At 43.8% G+C, this 20,262-nt stretch overlaps 1 protein-coding gene across 1 annotated transcript; it reads right to left on the minus strand.

Moving 5' to 3' along the window:
- Nucleotides 1–7,760: 7,760 nt before the first annotated feature.
- Nucleotides 7,761–19,744, minus strand: LOC125426376 (alpha-1-antitrypsin-like). The gene is made up of 4 exons (XM_048484632.1): nucleotides 19,084–19,744; nucleotides 16,182–16,449; nucleotides 10,199–10,346; nucleotides 7,761–8,006 (listed from the first exon to the last, which is right to left on the minus strand). Exons 1-4 carry the CDS (start codon nucleotides 19,742–19,744, stop codon nucleotides 7,761–7,763), a joined length of 1,323 nt encoding a protein of 440 aa, XP_048340589.1.
- Nucleotides 19,745–20,262: the final 518 nt, after the last annotated feature.

Here is a 20,262-nt window from a genome sequence, read left to right on the forward strand (position 1 = left end):
TGTAACCGCTAAGCTTTTAAGAAACAAACGTACTTTGAAACCGTTAAGCTTAAGCGAACTCTCTGAAACCAATACGCGCATTACCTCTCCAGTTTACCTGAGAAGCCTTTGTGAAGCCAAAAATAAAAGTTTAAGTTTTGTTCATCTTTAAACACCGTTCCAGTTTATTTATTTTTCTGTCTGTGTCTGTGTGTTCCCCAGTCAAGGTGGTGTCCGTTAAAAAAATCAGTTTTTGTGGGCTTTCATTTATTTTTGGTGGCAGCGAAAAGCAATACATCTAAGCGCCTTCTTCCACAGGGTGCAATGGTTTATTTCATATTTCATAGGAGACCCAGATCATGTCTATCCTTGAACATGTGCTGTTGTGTTGCTGGGAAAAAAAAGTAAAATCCTTTCCCATATTATTAATATGGTTCCAAGCATCTACTAAACTTAAATTTTCCATTTACTCAAAAAAGATTTTGGGAAGATTCTTACTTTCAAAAATATCTATATTGTTCATGTCTTTACTCTTGTCTAAGTTTAAGTCAACCACCCCATTAAAGTCACCTAACAGAATGAAGTTTGCATAATCCATTCCAGAAATTTTATTAAACAGCTGATTAAAAAAAAACATCTTAGCATCATTTGGTGCATAAATCCCAATCAAAAGATTTTTTTTTCATTTTCTACTTTTACTTCTACTAACAAACCTCATCCCTCTTTATCTGCATAAATCAGTTTTGGCTCAAGAACTTTCTTAACATAAAATGCTACACCACATTTCTTTTTAACCCGTCTTGAAGCAACAAATTCTTTACTTTTTTTTGTCATTCAAAAATTTCACATCCTTTTGTATAATATGGGTTTCTTTGAGACAGTAAATCTGAGCGTCTTTTCACAACAGTGAACTAAAAACCTTCTTTCTCTTAATAGGACAATTCATCCTGTCAGTGTTCCAAGTCAAACAGTTCAGGTTTTTAGCCATATTGATTTTTAAAAAATCACTCACTAATACCCCCCCACAGAGAGAGAGACAAAAGAACTAAATGTAAAGGAGAAAGAGATTACTTCAATTCTTTTCTGTGTTTCTGTGTTTTTCAATAAATTCCTTAGCACTACTACTGATGTTTTGTTTTTAATAATTTTTATTGCTTTTAGATAAGAAAACTACATAATGGTTAAGTACAATCATTTCCATGTCTCAAACAAACTGTGTCCAGTATGTGTACCAGACAATGTGTAACAGACTTCTCTCTGTGATACACCTCTGATGAGGCCAGCCACAGATGAAGGCAAAAGCTTGTAGATCAGTTTGAATAAGGTCCACAAACTTAGATCTGATTTCCTTGAATCTAGAAAAATGCAATAATTGATGGGCCAAGGATTCAACCTGTGCAGTATTGCAAGGGCACAATTTGTTACTTTTCTATATTGTTGAATCTGCCTAATAAAAATGCAGAAGGCATAACATTAAACCTAGCAAGCATTAAGGCAGGGTTTTGTACAGGGTTAACTAAGCAGAGTAAATAATGGGCCATATGACCCTGTTAAAATGGGATTGAGAAATGCATAGGTTAGGACAAGGAACATGGTGAATTCAATGACAGTCCAATAGAGCCAATTTTCTTTTCAATCAGAGACAACCAAGGGTTGGCTTGCATATTGGATAGCAGCAGGTGAACCAGGGAACTGTTATTTGTGAAATAATGGATACATAGCCAAGCATTTAATTCCAAGGAGCTTTAGCCTAACTTCAAACAAACGCTTGCAAAGGACACAGAATTGGGGAGTCCTGTTATTTTATGAAAGAATTTGGATTGAAAGGAATTCAATGCGTAATTAACTGCTTGAATCCATATCGGGACTCCATAAAGCAGTTGTGAGCCCACATTAGCTTTAACGATCTTAAGAGCATAAGGAGGAATGAAGGAATGACAAAGAAGAAGCAGCAGCAGCAGCAGCAGCAGCAGCAGCAGCAGCAGCAGCAAGCACAGAAATAGTATTAGTTGTTGCCAAGAGTGTGACCTTCCTATAGGGTATCCATGGTAGGTTATAAAAAATAAAAGGCCAAGGTATTTAAACCATTTAACCTGCTCAACTTGGATATTGTTTATTACCCAACTAAACTTCTTCTGATGTTTAGAAAAGACCAAAACCTTGGCTTTCTCATACTTGATTGCCAATCTGTGGGATTCACAGTAGTCCACACAGCGCTTCATTAAGCATCTAAGGCCAATTCAGGAATGGGAGAGAAACACAGCATTTCTGTGTATAGCAGAATTGATACATGGGATGAACCTAATTTCGAGGCGAGCTATGAATCTCTGAAAGAACAGTGGGAAGATCACTTTAAAAAGGTTTAAAAGTGTAGGGGCTAAGACACAACATTGCTAGAACCCTTTAAAATGGGGATACTAGCAAACAAAAGGCCCTCTTGGGAACATTTAATCCAGCAGCTGGTGTTAATTTGTAGTTGCCTTATTAGGAAAAGAAGTCTGGAATCACTCTTATGGTCAATCAGTTTTGCCCAGAGCAATGCTCTGGGAACACAATCAAAGGCTACCTGCAAAATGAGGGCGGCGTAACGTTTGTTTGACTAAAGTGAATTTTTACTGGCCAAATGTAATAGCACTGAGGTATAGTCTAAGGGCAATTTCCCTTTGCAGATGCCTATTTGTTCAGCCCCCACTGCACCAGAGTGGAGCAGCCATGACTGTAATTTCCTTAGTAATAATTTGGAATAAATTTTCCCAGTTACAGAAAGGAGACTGATGGGGCAAAAATTAGCTGGATCTGAGTGATCCCTTTTTTTAATAAATGGGAACCACAGTTGATGTACCCTGCATATCCACAGTGCTTAGCAGGGGGCAGAAGCGGGTGGATACCCCCAATAGCGCTGCCCCTTCCAGTGGCTGGCTGCACCTAGGAGACCCTCGCACAGTGGAGGTTAAATCGGAAGTGCCGGATTGGGCAGCCCCTCCGCTGTTGCGGGTACCTGGTGTGCCAGAGGGATTAGCACTCTTTTTGGCCCCTTGAACTGCCTGTGCCCTGCCCCCATGGGGTGCCTTCCTTTTTCCGCCTTTTGCTGGAGCCATGTCACTGCGCTGTCAGTAAACCTAAGTAGAAGGCCCAGGGATACGCCTCAGCCAGCTGTATGGGACAGAGTATGGAGATTAGAGACAATTAAACCAGTTAGAATAACAGTAGTAAGACGATGACCATAAGGCCCTGGCTTGTGATTCAGGCCTGTGACTCCTTGGGGCCCCAATGAGGCCAATCTCCCTAGGTGCAGAGGAAATGTTGCAAAATTAAATCGGCCCAGTGATGAACTGAGATGTAGTCAGGCCCCTCAGAGGCCAACCTGCTCGATGCAGACTAAATCTGCCTAGCGACGGAACTGAAATGCAGCTATGCCCCCGAGGGGTCAAACTGCAGCACTGAAGAAATATTAAGTCTGCCTAGTGATGAAAATGACAACGTCATGCCCCTTGCTTAGGTACAAATGAAATGGAGGGCTCACTAGTGATGTAATTGAAATGAAGTAGGAGAAAATGTGGCTGCCAAGCAGAAACGGAAGTGGTAGAGGGGGAACTGAACCCAGCTCTTCTGATCAGGGCGCTCCTGCACTCTACTACTGCACTCTGCTGACTCACAGCCAGGATGGTGGAGACTCCTAAATCCTGAATTAAATCCTGCTGGCGTGAAATCCCCAGAGCAGCCCTCTAAGCTGGGGGCAGGGGGTGAAGCTCCTTTTCTTTGGCTGGGCTTGACCACTAAGTAACTAACCAAGTTACGGGAACAGAGATGCGTCGAATCAAAAACGTGATGACGCTTTGATCCAACACAAAAATGTGTTGCTTCGGCTCTGAATGGGCCGGTCCACAAGGCAGGGCTTTAAATAAGCCCTAACCCATCCCCCATACCAACAGCGTGCTCTCATGCCTCGCGAGAGCACGCCAACCCCAATTCACGACAATCTTGCCATTCTCTGGGCAAGATGACTTCCTGGTAGCCAACTGCGCATGTGCCAGAACGGGCGCACATGCACATAAAGGGCCGCAACATCGACTCTTCGACCCGGTGCCGAACAGACGGCTTCTCTGCTGGGCCTCCCCTCCTGCAATGGCGGCCGCGTGTGAGGCGCGGCCGCGCTTTGCTAACAGTCAAGACTGAGGAAGCATACCCGCATCAACTTGCGTGAAGAGAGTAGCCAAAATGGGGGCCCACCAGGTGGTTTGTAATTTCAAAACCTCTGGGGTTATAATGTCAGGGCCAGGGGTTTTCCTCACATACTAAGTAAATATTTCTTCCCTAAGATTTCACTGGAAAGATTTTGACATTATTCTGGCTAGATAGTTTGTCCACAGCTGCCAGTTTTGTATAAAAGTATCTACAGGTAAGAGCTTGATTTGGCGAGCTCCTTTGTCCGTGGTGTATAATTGTTGAACTTCGTTCTTCCATTCGTCTATGGAGGGAAGATGCTCTGATTTGAAATATTTTGCGAGAATTATTTTCCCACTCCTACCTCTCCCCCATTTTTCTTAGTCTCTTGGGCTGCAAGGCTTGCCAGGATTCTTTAGGTAAGATTCTGCCAATTCCCAGTGTTTGTGGGTTTTTTTTTAAAAAAAGTTTGCTCTTCAGTTAGATTGGTTTGTGTTCGTTTCACAATGTTTTTTTGGTTGTTCCCACATTTAATATCAAGATTCTTGAATTTTACGTAGTCAAGATTATTGCCTTTTACACAGTTTCAGATTTGCAACTCTTACATTGGTTGGGTTTAGCCTTCTATCACCTTCTGATGGGGGGAGGGATTCTCAGGTGTTTCTTTTTTCCTACATAAGAGGACGGCTAGGGGCACGTTGTTCAGGGACCCATAGAACTGGACCTCTTGATCCAATTGACTGTATTTATTTACTTTTTTTCTCTGTCTTTTGTCTTGATTTGGACCAGAAGTGGCTAACATCATTCCCTTCTCTTCAATCTGATCCTCACACCAATCCTGTGAGGTAAGTAAGGCCAAGAGTGTGTGACTGGCCAAGGTCACCCAATGAACTTCAATGGCAGAGTGGGAATTTGAGCCTGGATTTTCCAGATCCTAGCCTAACACTTTGGCCACTACACCACGCTTCCTCTCAAAATCTGGGGATTATTTCAAGGACATGTATCAGTAGCTCCCCTACAGTTTTGGCTCCAGGACCTTTGAAAACAACCATGATTCCTTTGCCCCCACCCCCCACCCCCGGGCCTGTCAATGCCATCAGCAGGCCCACAACACAATACCCCTTCGAGCCCAAGCGTCCCCCTGTACAAAGTTGCATGGGTTATGAGATGCCAGCAGTGCTGTGGGGTGTGTGAGAGACAGACATCTGCTCTCTAAGAGTATAACTGCCCCCCAGTGGCACTGCCACATACAATTTCTCTCATATGAGTTCCCTCCACTGAACTATATGGGAGCATATAAAATACTTCTTTGGAGGTGCTGTCTTTTGCTGCACAAGTGTTGGGACTTGAAAACACATCCATGGGGCATTTTTGGGGTACAAATTTTCTTGCCTCAATGTTGGTAGACCTTCCTTCCTGTCTTCTAGTGCTCTACTGAGCAACATAACCAGAACACCATGACACTTTAGTTCATCATCATAGTTTATTTACGGTCGTTGACCAGCAAGATCCAAAAGAATTAAAATCATAAAATTTACAGATATTACAAATATACAGATTAAAACAGTTAACAAAATGCAGATAATAGGCCTCAGGAACTCAGAACATCAGCTCAAGATAATGAGTGGAAGGTCAGTCTAATAATAATTAATAATAAGGATTAGCTGGCAGAGCCAGTAGTGCTCTGTCGGGCCTTCCTGATTTTACTTGATATCCAGGCAAACTTGGCAACAGAATACGTTAGATTTTTATTGGTATCTGATAACAGTATTTTAACCTTTTCTTTCTTAGCCAAAGGAGAGTTTGTCTGGTCAAAGGACAGAAGCATCCAACATATCTCATCATAGTATGAGCATTCAAATAATATATGTTCCGAGTTTTCAACACCTCCTATTTGGCAACTGCAAATTCTACCCTCGGTACTTTGTTATAAATCCCGTTGGTATAGTTGGACGAAAGGGCGTTGTAACGGAGTAGGCTGTAGGCTCTTCGATAGTTAACATTAAACAAAGAAGTAAGATAAGGCATTATTGAAAGTTTATTCAGCATTATTTTAATGAAAATTGGGTGTTTAGGTTTATTCAGATCGTGTTGCCTCTCGATAATATGATTCACTTTAGTTTCTGGTGGTTAGCTGTGCCACTGTATGCCATTTAATTGGTTACCATTGGGTGTTGTGATGTGCTGATGATTTTGGGATGACAGTGCAAAAATCATGAGGATCCATGTTTTTCAAGCAGGTTTTTGCACCACTGTGGTGTCACAGAGCGTGGGATGCGTGACTTTTTGGTGCTGCCTGTAGACTAAGACATGTTTCATATAGTTTCATGAGAACATAAGAACTAGCCTGCTGGATCAGACCAGAGTCCATCTAGTCCAGCACTCTGCTACTCGCAGTGGCCCACCAGGTGCCTTTGGGAGCTCACATGCAGGAATTTTAATTTCCACATGCATGGTGGTTTCATTTCATTCCAAAGCAAAAATCATATGTTTGAAATCATCTGGATCTGGCTTTTACCCAGATTTGTGAGTTGGGGCATGTTCTATAATGCGATGGTGACTTTGAGATGACCTGGTGCAAAAAATCTTTGTTTTGGTTATGGTGGGGGCGGGTTGCCATTCATATGGGGGGGCGGGGCAGAGCAAAAAACTCAGATTTTGCCCCAGGCTCCGTTTTCCCTAGCTATGCCTCTGGGTCCAATGCTAAATACTATTGCATGCATACTGTTTCATTCAGTACTGATGACCACTGAATTTTACATAAATCAAATCCAATCAACACTGAACACCATTGCATGCTAACCAGTACTGAAAAGAATTCTAATAATGTTGTAAAACATTGGATGCCTGTCTACTATCGTATAGTGCCAAATATCAAAATGCTGAAATGAAGCTGAAGAGCTGGTTTTATACTCTGCTTTTTCTCTACCCTTGAGAAGTGTCCAAGTGGCTTATAATTGCCTTCTCGCCCCATCCACATAAGAGGTGTCTTGTGAAGTGGGTGGGACTGAGAGAGTTCTCGGTGAACTGTGACTAGTCCGAGGTCATCCAGTAGGTTTCATGTAGAGGAGTGGAGAAAAAAAACAGGTTCATTGCTCATATGGAAAGGTCGGGAATCCAATCCACTTCTCCAGATTAAAGTCCACCTCTCTTAACCACTACACCATGCTGACTCTCCAATGTGAAATAAAGTGTTCAAAGATAATTTGACCAATCTTTGGAGATTATTCTAGACAACCCCCTTCATTTTTCTTCCAGTATTAGTCTTTTAGGAGATGTAGGAAATTAGTACAAGGGCAGGAGATGAGCGGAGGTGGTTTGCCATGACCTTGCTCTGCATATCAACCCTATCTCCCTCACAAGTACTAATCATAGCCTGTCTTCTGACATCTGATGAGAACATGCTAGTCTGGGATAATGAGATGTTTAGGCATATTTAACAAGATACAAAGGAAGTCAGTCTCCAAGAATGCAATGCCTTAAAATAATTTTATAACACAAGCCCTGGGGCTCAGTTGATGCACACACAAGAGTAATGCAAAAATCAACACCTGTTTTTCAACCACTCTTTCAGGCTGTAATTATTATCCTCTGGTTGGTGATGTAATACTTATTCTCTAGTTGGGGGTCACAATTTTCCCCATTAACAAAATGGTTCCTGTTGAGCTATTAATGACAAACACCAGGAAGGGTCGGTCAAATTTCATGAGAAGAGGTGGAGGAGGAGGAGGAGGAGGGGGAGGAAAACCGAGACCACCACGAAATGATGGTTCCAAACCTTGACGAGATAATGATAATCGTTCCATACTATGACCCCCTAGAGCCCCGTCTTCATTAATAACTAGCACCACTTCATGAAGAACCTGTAGGGAGAAAGAGGATAAATCGAGCATGTACCACAGAGATGTGTTTGCCTGTGCATTTCCAAGAAGAGTTTGCGTTTATACCCCACTTTTCTCTCAAATCAGTCTCAAAGCAGCTTACAAGCTCCCTTCCCTTCCTCTCCCCACAACAGATACCTTGTGAGGTAGGTGAGGCTGAGAGAGTTCTGAGAGAACTGTGACTAGCCCAAGGTCAGCCAGCAGGTTTCATTTATAGGAGTGGAGAAAAAAGCCCAGTTCACAAGGTGTCAGGATGTCTGGTGTAAGAGGTGCTTTTAGGGGCTGCTTAGTGCTTTCTTGGGATTACTGGTATTTTTCTCTCTTTCTCACAATACTAGAATTTTTCTCTCTTTCTCACAATACCAGAACCAGGGGGCATTCATTGAAAATGCAGGGGGGAAGAATTAGAACTAATAAAAGGAAACACTTCTTCACGCAACGTGTGATTGGTGTTTGGAATATGCTGCCACAGGAGGTGGTGATGGCCACTAACCTGGATAGCTTTAAAAGGGGCTTGGACAGATTTATGGAGGAGAAGTCGATTTATGGCTACCAATCTTGATCCTCTTTGATCTGAGATTGCAAATGCCTTAACAGACCAGGTGATCGGGAGCAACAGCCGCAGAAGGCCATTGCGTTCACATCCTGCATGTGAGCTCCCAATGGCACCTGGTGGGCCACTGCAAGTAGCAGAGAGCTGGACTAGATGGACTTTGGTCTGATCCAGCTGGCTTGTTCTTATGTTCTTACTGGGGGTGGGGGTTAGGCTGCCTGCTAGGCCTCGCACTGCCAGGTGTGAGCCAAGGGCCATGCTCTGTGGGTATGTTTCTTGCTATCTTGTTGTCTGCATACTTTCCCAGTTTTGTTCTCATGTGTGGGGGAATGTGGAAACATATTACTGTCTACTGCACGGGAAAAGCCAGTCTTGGCTCTTCCAAGCTATCCTCCAGATCATGAATAAGGGGATCTGACACCAGATAAGAGTCTGACATTCATATGTATTTATTCAATTTCAATTTCTATACCGCCCGATCCCCAAAGGTAATAAAAAAGAGGGGGCAGAGGCCCAAGGGAGGAATGGCCACTTCTGAGGCCAGGGCAAAGAAAATACATGGAAACCAGCCATGTAAAATCCCCTTTACCGTTGTGATGTATTGGCAACTGCAGCATTCACTGGGAACCATACAAATCGATCCCTACATGGAGAGCACTGATCAGTTCCCCAGTTATCAGTTTCCAACTTCCCTGCACCTGAATATTCTGAATTCACAGCACTGCCCAGTCAAAAAGAGTGCTAGGTCTGTAGCCCATACAATAACAAAGAAAGAGCAACTGGTTTTTTTGCAAGCTATCTCACTGAAACCCTTGTAATACCATCTACATTGCAAATCAAATTGAAAGTTATTTACCCCTCACTAGATTTTTCCAAGGAAAACCATGATAGTTCCTCCACCATTACCTTCTGTAATACCAAATGGGTCAGTCTGTCACCAGAATCTTGCTCATTTCAGGCATGGTGAAAAGCCAATGTGGTGTAGTGGTTAAGTGTGACGGATTCTAATCTGGAGTACAGGGTTTCATTCCACACTCCATTTGTCTGAGGGTTTGGCTGAGATGTACTTTGCAAACAGGCTGATTTTCCAGCCATTGTGGGGGATTACATGACTGAAACATTACATAGGTTTGTTCTGAGCTGTTTGTGAACTGCCCCAAACTGTCAGAAAGGCAGGATGTAAACACGTTAAATGGAAAAAAGAGTAATCAAGTACCAAACTTGTATCCTATCTCCTGATCAGTTCTTATTTAATTAGTTGATTCAAGTCAAGGTTTACAGGTTATCTTGTGATTTATTTTTGTACAAAGTGTATATCATTTGGGTTTTCCCGGCTGTGTGGCTGTGGTCTGGTAGTTTATGCTCCTAATGTTTCACCCACATCTCTCTTAGAATGCCAGTCATAGATGCAGGCAAAATGTTAGCAGCAAAAACTACCAGACCACACAGCCTGGAAAATCCTGGAAAACCCACAACAGTCAGTTGATTCCAACTATAAGAAATCCTTCAACAATACCTATATCATTTCATCATATGCCATACCTTATGAGATGCTTAATAGGCATCCGATGAGATACAATTCCTATGCAATGTCTAGCACCAATCTCATTCGTATACTTACCTCAGAAATTTTCAAATGGTGTTCTGCTGTAATCCCAGATAAATCAGCATGTTGATTAAAGACATTTCTTATGCCTAGTCTCTGCAAAAAGTGTTTGAAATCATAGGATTGATAAGTGGAGAATTTTGGAATCCATAAGTCTATATTTCTGTCAAGAAAAATAGCAAAAAAACCCACCATCAAACAAACATTACTTGACAATTTTATTTAAACAACATATACATTGTAAATTGAATTGTTGTGCAAAAACCGCAAAACAATTTTGTTAGAACGTTTTTTTCAATATCTCACTTTTGTGTTTTATTATCAGATTGTTTCCTTATTTGATGTTTGTGTTAGTTTTATTTAACATTCATAACTTATAACTAAAATAGCATGCATTCTGTTTGGAGTCAACTATCACGTCTGGTCCAACAGCAGATCTCATGTAGCCTCAGGAGTGGTGGGAGGGCCCAGCAGGGTCCCTGCTTCTTTATGGGGTGGGGAGCTGGGCGCACTTACTGGACAAAGGTGACTCCTCTGCAAGCAGACCTGTGGCCCTGGGTCACAGTTGTGTCTTACGGGAAGCCCAAATCTAAGGGCATGGAGTTGGGTCCATGGCAACATGACAGCAGAACCCCAACGACATAATCAGCCAGCAACACACTCTCACTGTTCTCAAGCAAGGCCCAGAGTGAAGATATGACATCATAACACCTGAAGGGGCCAAACATGAGGGTGACTATCCAACCCATTTAGCATTTGGCCAGCAGCAACCCAGAAGGAAGGAGGCTGGACCCAAGCCTCCTGGGGGTGGGACCCTTGGCCAGGGATAGGCCAGTCACAAACTCTCAGGACTGGTGTTGGGTAGAGAATGGACTTATCAGGGGAGCACAGGATGGGAGCACTGAGAGGAGGGAAGAAGACAGCAAGTGGAGGGAGCAAGATGGGGATGGTGCTGGCAGATCTAAGAACATAAGAACATAAGAACAAGCCAGCTGGATCAGACCAAAGTCCATCTAGTCCAGCTCTCTGCTACTCGCAGTGGCCCACCAGGTGCCTTTGGGAGCTCACATGTAGGATGTGAACGCAATGGCCTTCTGCGGCTGTTGCTCCCGATCACCTGGTCTGTTAAGGCCTTTGCAATCTCAGATCAAAGAGGATCAAGATTGGTAGCCATAAATTGACTTCTCCTCCACAAATCTGTCCAAGCCCCTTTTAAAGCTATCCAAGTTAGTGGCCATCACCACCTCCTGTGGCAGCATATTCCAAACACCAATCACACGTTGCGTGAAGAAGTGTTTCCTTTTATTAGTCCTAATTCTTCCCCCCAGCATTTTCAATGAGTGCCCCCTGGTTCTAGTATTGTGAGAAAGAGAGAAAAATTTCTCTCTGTCAACATTTTCTACCCCAGGCATAATTTTGTAGACTTCAATCATATCCCCCCTCTGGGTGTGTTGGAGCTTGTCCAGCCAGAGAAAGGGAGGGATAAGGTGGTGTAACATCCTTCATCTCTCCTTCTGAGGCTGGCGGAATCTTTCTTCCTTTGGCAGTCACCACAGCAGCCTGCCAGGCATCCTCAGGAGAGTCGACAAGACCTAACATCCTCTTTGTTCTTTTATTCATTTGGTTTAGTAGATTTTATTTATTTGTATCAGAGATTCCCACTACTTTTCTCACCACCACAGCAGCTCTTCCACCTATATATGTCCCCGAAACGCCATTGAAAGATGGTTTTGAAAGGGATAAAAAAGTCTTTTGGATTTGGAATTGAACTAAATGCATTCTTGACTCAATTATGTAAAAGTCATTTATACCTGATTAGGAAAACACATGAGGTTTGTTTAATCTCAGACACAGAAACTGAAATGATCAAGGAGTATATGAAAAATTGGGCACAAAATTTAGGGCACAGTGTAAAGCTGGAAACTTGACAAAGATATGGTATTCTTTTTTACTAGGATTTAAGATGTTAAAGAAAATTTCTACAAAATGTATTACCTTATACCTTACGATACCTTATAAATTATCCAGAATGAAAGGAGAATCAGATAAGTGTTGGAAATGTGGACAGGAGACAGGCACCTTTTACCATCAGTGGTGGACCAGTAAAAATGTTAAACAGTATTGGCAATAAATTCATATAGAAATGTTAAAGATATTTAAAGAAAAGATGACATTAAAGCCAGAATTGTGTTTTCTGGGTTTTGTGGATACGCAAAGTGAGAAAAGAAATGAGGAGTTATTTAGATACTTATCCACAGCAGTGAGAATTGCTTGAATAACATACAAGAATAACAACCTAAACTTATGGAATTAGTGAGAGTAGCAGACAGGACAAACATTGGACAAACCTGTAAATGAATTGGATAAAATATAAAATGAATATGTAGCTATTTGTTGTAACATCTGAAGTTTAAGAAAATATTTTGTTTATGAAGTCTAGATCCAAAACAAGAATATTCAAGAATGAGTAATAGTGTGAAATTTGGATTAATTTAAATATTGTTTGGTGATGTCAGTGTAATCCAGAGTTCACTAGGGTTGGGATATTTTCATATAAGGAAGCTAAAGAGTTGGGATATTTTCATATAAGAAAGAAAAGACACAACTCTCCCAGATGTATTGAAGAGCCTGAGGTTGTTCACCTCAGAAAGACACCAACTTTGTTATGAACTATATATTGATATTCCAGGGTTATATTGAAGAGAAAAACAGACAGTTCAGCAAAGGCAAAGCAAAGCAGCAAGCCTATCCATCTACAAAACCAGAAAAGGTCTGAGACTCTGCTAGTCTGAGCACAACAGACCTGAACTATTGTTATGTTAATTTTTTAATATATTTGATTGTTCTTCTGTATATTATTTGTTTCTGAAGGAAAAAAGAACAAGTTGGAAAACTGTTTACTGTAATTTTTGTAAGTGTTGAATGTCACAAGGCGCGATCACACTGTCAAAAGAAAGTGAACTCTTTTAGTTTTCAACGTAGGTTGATATCCCTCTTGGAATTTAAGTTGGGTTACATCAGCAGGAAGTTTTTTTTCTTTCTTTTGTTTGGTTTATGTAATGAGTAAGTATGGAATTTGGTAGCTGCCTTATTTGAATGGGCAACTTTCTGTATCAGATTCATTTAAGAAAAGAATGTATTTTGGTTATTTGTTGAAATATATTATAGTTTATATGACTATTTATTGAATAAACTCAATGAAATTAAAAAAACAAAAACAAAACAGGTATAAAACCAACAGAAAAACATAGAACTGAGGAAAAACACCCCCTCAAGGAATAAGAGGGAAAGTCCTTTTATGGATTAAAAACTGGTTGAGAAACAGGAAGCAAAGGGCGGGTGTAAATGGGAAGTTCTCACAAGGGAAAGATATAGGGAGTGGTGTCCTCCAAGGATGTGTTTTGGGACAAATGCTCTTTAACCTATTCATAAATGACCTGGAAGTAGGGGTGGGTAGCATAGTGGCCAAGTTTGCAGATGATACCAAATTATGTAGGGTGGTAAGAACCACAAAGGATTGTGAAGAGCTCCAAGCGTACCTTGATAAATTAGGTGAGTGGGCTAAGAAATGGCAAATGCAGTTCAATGTAGCTAAATGTAAAGTGATGCACATAGGGGCAAAAAATCCAAACTTCACATACACGCTACAGGGGTCAGTGCTATCAGTCACAGACCAGGAAAGGGATTTGGGCATCTTAGTTGATGGCTCCATGGGAATGTCAACTCAATGGATGGCAGCGGTGAAAAAGGCAAACTCTATGCTGGGGATAATTAAGAAAGGAATTGATAATAAAACTGCCCTTATATAAAGCCGTGGTGTGACTGCACTTCACTGGCGTTCCTTCCTAGGGACAAAGGGTACCCTTTGTCCCCGGGCGCACCAATTTTTGTCACGTGTTTGGTCACGTGGGGGCGCCAGCAAACCTTTGCAGAGAAAGCAGTGGACCAGATTGTGTTCCTTTTCCCTGCCTTAGCCCCGCCCACTCTGGACGGTGGCCCACTGGGCCAGTTCCACCTCTCAGCCCAAGCAAGCAAGCAAGCCACCAGAGCAGGACGGGGAGCTCCGCCTCCCTTTGCCCCAGCGTGCATACCTCCTCTTCTGCTGACTGCCCAGGCAGTAGCACAGAAGGGAAGGGAAGAGCAGGCCTGGGAGGAAGCAGCAGTAGGCAGGCATCAAGGCACGTGTGGAAAGAAGCGGGCTCCGGCTTTTGCCTCCAAATCCTGCTGCCAGCAGCCCATGTCCCTCGCAGCCGCCTCGTCACAAGAGGAGAGAGAGAGGTTTGTTTTTGCCAGCCCTGCCCATTGCCCCCCCCTTCCCTCCTTGCCCCAAGAGCCACCGCTGCTCAGTGGCTTGAAAAAGTAAAAAAAAAAACCTCCTGAGACGAGACTCCCGAGTCTCAGTCTCCCTCCATGGCTGGCACACTGCAGCTTGAAAAAGAAAAAAGTTAAAAGGGGGGGGGGGGGTTGCAAGATTTCCTCTCCTTAAGCTGCTTGAAAAAGTAAAAAAAAAAAACCCAACTGGAGACGTCAGGATACTCTCTCTCTGCAGCATGCGGCTTGAAAAGGTTTTTTTTTTAAAGGAAGGGGGAAACCCAAGATCTCCGCTCTCTGCCAGATGCAGAGCAGCTTGAAAAAGTTTTTAAAAGGAGGAACAAAATGAGATCCCAATTCCCAAACACTCCCAACCAAAGGAAAATAGAAAAAAACCCGCCCCCAGGGTTTTTCTTCCCTTACCCCCTGGGGTTGCCCCCCCCCCTTTGCATTTCTGTCTCTGTTGTATTGTCAAAGGCTTCCTGGCTGGATTCAACTGGTTGTTGTGGGTTTTCCGGACTGTGTGGCCGTGGTCTGGTAGATCTTGTTCCTAACGTTTCACCTGCATCTGTGGCTGGAATCTTCAGAGAGAGAAGTGTGTTACACACTGCGCCCAGTATTGTAGTTTCATAATTTTACCTTCTTCTGTTAGTTTGGGTTTGAAATTTCTATATAGGTGTCTCCCAGTTTGTCCCCCCACCCCTGCCTTGTGACTAGGCTGTTACTTGCTAACTTGCTTTGGTTCTACTTTTAAGTTTGTTGTCTTAGATTTTTTAAAAACAACCTTTTCTTTAGAAGTGGTTTGTTTTCCTGTAGTTCTTGCTGTGCCCTGGGCAAATCTGTGGGTCTCTCCACTTCAGTAACAGTAACAGAGGCCCTTTCCGCATGGGTGGTAAAGAGCACCCCAGGGATGCTAAAAACAGCGTCCCTGGGGAGGGGTTTGCACGGCCACCACCGCTGCATTGCAGCAGCACCGGCCTCACAACCCCCGAGCGGCGTGAAGATGCTGCTTCTGAACCTCACTCCCTGAGCAAGGTTTATCGGAAGCAGCATCTTCCAACCACTGCCATGTGAACAGCAGCAGCTGGAAGGCGCCATTCACCCCCCTTCCCCAAACACCTTACCATCCCCTCTGGCCTTCCGGCACGTTGCACAGGCCAGGGGACACGCCCACCTGCCCTGCGTCTCCAGAGCAGGCTGTGCTGTCTTCCCCACAGGCCAGGGGACACACACCCCTGCCCTGCGACTCCTCTGCGCAGGCTGTGCCATCTTCCCCACCCCTACCGGGACCATTCAGGTGCGTCGGCGTCATTTACGCCAACGCACCCACACAGCGTGGCCATGCAGAAATGGCCTAATATACAGGATTTTTTTTAAAAAAGAGAAACGTCTCCATGCAAAGGCGCGAAAGCAACCCAGGTTGTTCCATGGGTTCAGATTGCTCCCTGAAGGGGTGAAAGGCACATATGTGAATGTGTGGAATCAATTTCTTACAATGGAATCAGTTTCTTACAGATATAGACAGTAACTAAGATAAGAGAAAATACACTTCATATAATATCTAATAGAACAAAATAGCATTAGTACAGTATGATTAATAATAATTTAAATCAGATGACTTCATCCTATTAAACATAATGAATTGTATGGGAGCAGACCTGGCAAAGAAAGCAGAGAAACTGCTTACTTGTATTGAAAATATGTTCTCCATTTATCCAGATCTTCTTTTACAAGAGAACTCTCTAAATCTTTTAGTTTTCCTCGGTCTGGCAGGATGAACAAGGCTACAGCAACGCCTGAATAAGGCACTTCCACCACTGAGCAAAACAATTCTTCATCACGGACAAATTTGTATAAGGCCACTTTATGCATCATATTTGATTTGACAGTTGTGTTTCCATATGCACAAAAATCTTCAATGGTTAAGTCAGGATGGAAGCTCTTTTCCCAGTAACCTTAGGGGGAGAAAATGAGAGATAAGAGAACTATTGAAATATCCATTCAGAAAACACAAATTCTATACAATAGCTACACATGTGTAATCGTGCAAGTGTGTACATGTAAAGAAATCCTCAGCTTCATCAATAACTAGTGGAAAACAGAGAGGTGGCCTGGTAGAGAGACACTGGTTGAGTTGTGCAGTGAACAGAGTATAACAACCTCCTAGCTAAAAGAATCATAATCATTGAATCCTAGGCCCTTTCCGCACGGGCCATTTACAGTGGGCCAGGGACAGCAAAAACGCCGTCCCTGGGCAGCTGTTCGCACAGGCAGTGCTGCTGCAACGCAGAACCACTGTCCTGTGCAGCCCCGAGCGGGGCCGCTTTCCATCTCCCTTCCCAAGGGAGGTTTTTGGAAAGCGCCGCCTTCCCATTGGCGTGGTGTGAAGCGCACCGGGCCGAAGGCGCTGCTTTCCCATCCCCCCCCCCCCACTCACCTCATCCTCCAGCGTCGGTCTGGAGGGCTGCTGAGACCCGCGCATGTTGCCTTCTTACCCCTGGAGGACGAGGTGAGTGGGGGGGGGGACGCAGAAGAGGAGGCTCCGTGTGGAGCCGCCACTTCTGTGCTGGCCTCTGCGGGGGCCGCTCGCACGTCCCATGCGAACGGCCCCCTCCCCTCCACTGGCATAATTTCTGCCGGTGGAGAAGCGCCCTTTCTGCTGTGTGGAAAGGGCCATAGAGTTGAAAGGAGCCACACAGGCCATCTAGTTCAACCCTCTCCTCAATGCAGGATCAGCCCAAAACATCCTTGACATGTGTTCATGCAGTGCTGCTTGTAGACTGCCAAAGAGGGGGAGCTCACCACCTCCCTAAGCAGCTGATCCCACTTCTGAACAATTCTTAGTGTAAAACATTTTTCTTCCACCCCAGCATTTTCAATGTACGCCCCCTGGTTTTTCTATCGTGAGAAAGAGAGAAAAATTTCCTTCTGTCGACATTTTCTAACCCATGCATAATTTTATAGACTTCAATCCTTTTTGAGATGTGCCGACCAGAACTGAACACAGTACTCCAAGTGCAGTCACACCACGGCTTTATATAAGGGCAGTTTTATTATCAATTCCTTTCTTAATTATCCCCAGCATAGAGTTTACTCCAAGTGTGGTCCCACCACTGCCTTATATTAGGCCATGACAACAAGGACGTGGGTAAGGGGAGTTTCTCGGGTTCAACCCCTCCCCCATTGCATGTCCGAAGCTCTGCCCTTCGTTTGTGGTTTTTGGGTATTTTTTAGTGTTTTTGCAGTTCTTGGCCTGCAGGGTATGCAGTTTTTAGGCTAGCAGCACTAAAATTTCAGGGATTTTTTGGGAGACTCTCCTGAGAACACTACCCAGGTTTGGTGAGGTTTGGTTCAGGGGATACAAAGTTATGGACTCCCAAAGGAGGTGCCCCATCCCCCATTGTTTCCAATGGGAGCAAGAAGATGGGGGCTGAACATTTGAGGATCCATAACTTTGGACCCCCTGAACCAAACTTCACCAAACCTGGGTGGTATCATCAGGACAGTCTCCTAAAGATACCCTGAAAGGTTGGTGCTGCTAGCTTAACAATTGAACCCCTGACAGCAGGCATCGCCCAAATTTCCCCAGATTCTCCTTTTAAATCCACCCCCTTTGGCTTGGATTTAAAGGGAGAATCTGAGGTCCCCAGTTTAAACATTGAAAGTGATGCTATTTCAGAATGGGGGATGATCCACCCAAAACAGCATCATGTTCAATGTTGTTTTAACGGGGGACACCAGATTCTCCTTTTAAGGTGGATTTAAAAGGAGCATCAGAGCGGCCACCCATGTGGTGTGTGTGCAAAACTCAGATTTTGCACTGGGCTCCATTTTCCCTAGCTACACCTTTGCCTGGAGGGGAGGCAGAAGGGACTGCTGGCTTTTGGCTGGGAGCGCATCCTGGGGGGGGCAGGGCGGGCAGGGCAGGGGAGTCTGCCTTCCCTGGCCTCGGAGATCTGCTTTTATTAGCAGTGATGCTGGGGGCAGGCTTGGGGAGGCATGGCTATGACCTTAGGGGCAGGTGGGGGCATGGCCCCACCCCCGAACCCACCACCTAAAAATCTATACCTACGCCACTGCATGACAATCTTTGCAGTTTTATTATCTATTCATTTCCTAATTAACCCCAGCATCGAGTTTGTGGTACTGCAAGGGTGGCTCCCAGTCATAGGCAAAGGGAAAAGGGGAAGGAGGCTGGGTCAATGAGGCTCTGCTTCTCTGTCAGTCCATAGCTGCCCCGCCCCCTATGGGTCCTGGCTGAGGAGGTGGGGTAACTATCAGGATTTGGAATGGAGAGAAGTTAGCCACAGAATGGCTCTCCTTGTTGGGTATTTGTGCAACTTGTTTGCTCGATAGCCCTAATGGCCCTCTCTATGCTTTCCCCATCATCAATATGTAGGGGGTTCTTCTACCACTGCCTCCCTCGTCACCACAAAAGCAGGGCCATATGCCATGGCATCCAAGGGCAACGTGGCTTGCCCCCCCCCCCATCTGCCCTCTTCTTCATTGTTACAATTTCTTCTTTTTAGCTGGCTGAACTATTTGTACTGCCTTTATTTAAAAAACAACACCCTAAATCTCCAACTTACCTTTGAAGAGAATGTAATTCACAAGGATCATGCGTGTGTTTTTACTGAGATACTTGACTGAGTTGATAATTGTTCCATTAGTTTTGTTCTTTACATAATCATTTATATGCTGCTTAGCTCCTGTGTTATTCAGAAAGTCTATAGAAAAGTCTTCAGCATCATATAAGTGTCTGACGTCTTCCAGAAATGTAGGCAAAACTTCCAATGACTTATCTAAGAACAAAGCACTCCCTGTTTTCACATGGGTTTTCAGGTTGCGACTGTTAAGCCTGTGGATAAGTTGACAAAATCCTTTTTGTATCTCGTTCTGCTCAATCTCTGAAAGGTTAAAAGCTAATCCTTTGTATATCTGACTTTGGGTTTCAGATTTAGCTCCAAGGGACAACATAGCGAGGGCTGAGGAAATGCTGATGGGAGAGAAGAGAATATTTTTGTCTTCTATAGTGGAAGACATTTCTTTGTACAATCTGAATGCAAAATCAGCATTATAAGGGATTATCTTGTGCCAGACATTGTCTCCAGTGTTACATTCTTGGTCCAAGGTAGATTGTCGTTGTTGAGTATTTGGATAACTGCCTTGAACAACATGGAGTCCTATGAAGGGATAATAATGAAACTGCGAACCAATCAGAAACAATGAAAGGAAGATTGTGGCCTTCATTGGGGTTTGTAATTGTTCTGTGGAAAAAACAATCAAACATGGATGTCAATTTCTGCCTCTCCCGCTCATGCCTCTCCCAGTTCCTCCTCCTCAGTGCTGGGGCTTCCAGCCTTGGATTCCTCATTTAATTGACTGGGCAACTGAAGCTGGGCTCATTTTGGCCCTTAAGTGCTTGGCGCACACCTGGCTTCCTCCTCTATGGTATGCAGGTTGTGGCCTTCTTCCTGCCCAGCAAATTTCTCTGACCCCCTTTTATCTGCCTTCTCCTTTGATTCGAGCCTTAACTACTGCCCTGCCCCTGCCTCCCTTTTCCTTTCTCCTTTTATTGTTTTCTTGCAGGTCTCCCATTCCTCATGGGTGAAGTTTAAGCCTTTCACTGTGGTTCCTGTTGGTACTGCAGGAAGATAAGACCATCAGCTTTCTCCCCTCCTTCTTGGGCCAGTGTCAGGCCTTGGCAGAACTTCCTATTATACACCAGAGGCTGTTGAAGCATTCATTCATTCATTCATCCATCCATC

Source organism: Sphaerodactylus townsendi, linkage group LG02, assembly GCF_021028975.2.
Source record: "Sphaerodactylus townsendi isolate TG3544 linkage group LG02, MPM_Stown_v2.3, whole genome shotgun sequence".
Classification (NCBI taxonomy): domain Eukaryota; kingdom Metazoa; phylum Chordata; class Lepidosauria; order Squamata; family Sphaerodactylidae; genus Sphaerodactylus; species Sphaerodactylus townsendi.

Excerpts from the sequence above, each read along its gene's own strand:
- LOC125426376 (XM_048484632.1), bottom strand. The coding sequence starts at position 19,744 with ATGAAGGCCACAATCTTCCTTTCATTGTTTCTGATTGGTTCGCAGTTT. Across the intron at positions 16,450-19,083 it reads GAATTACATTCTCTTCAAAG|GTTACTGGGAAAAGAGCTTC; the intron begins GTAAGTTGGAGA and ends TCTCCCCCTAAG. Across the intron at positions 8,007-10,198 it reads ACCATTTGAAAATTTCTGAG|GTTCTTCATGAAGTGGTGCT; the intron begins GTAAGTATACGA and ends TTCTCCCTACAG.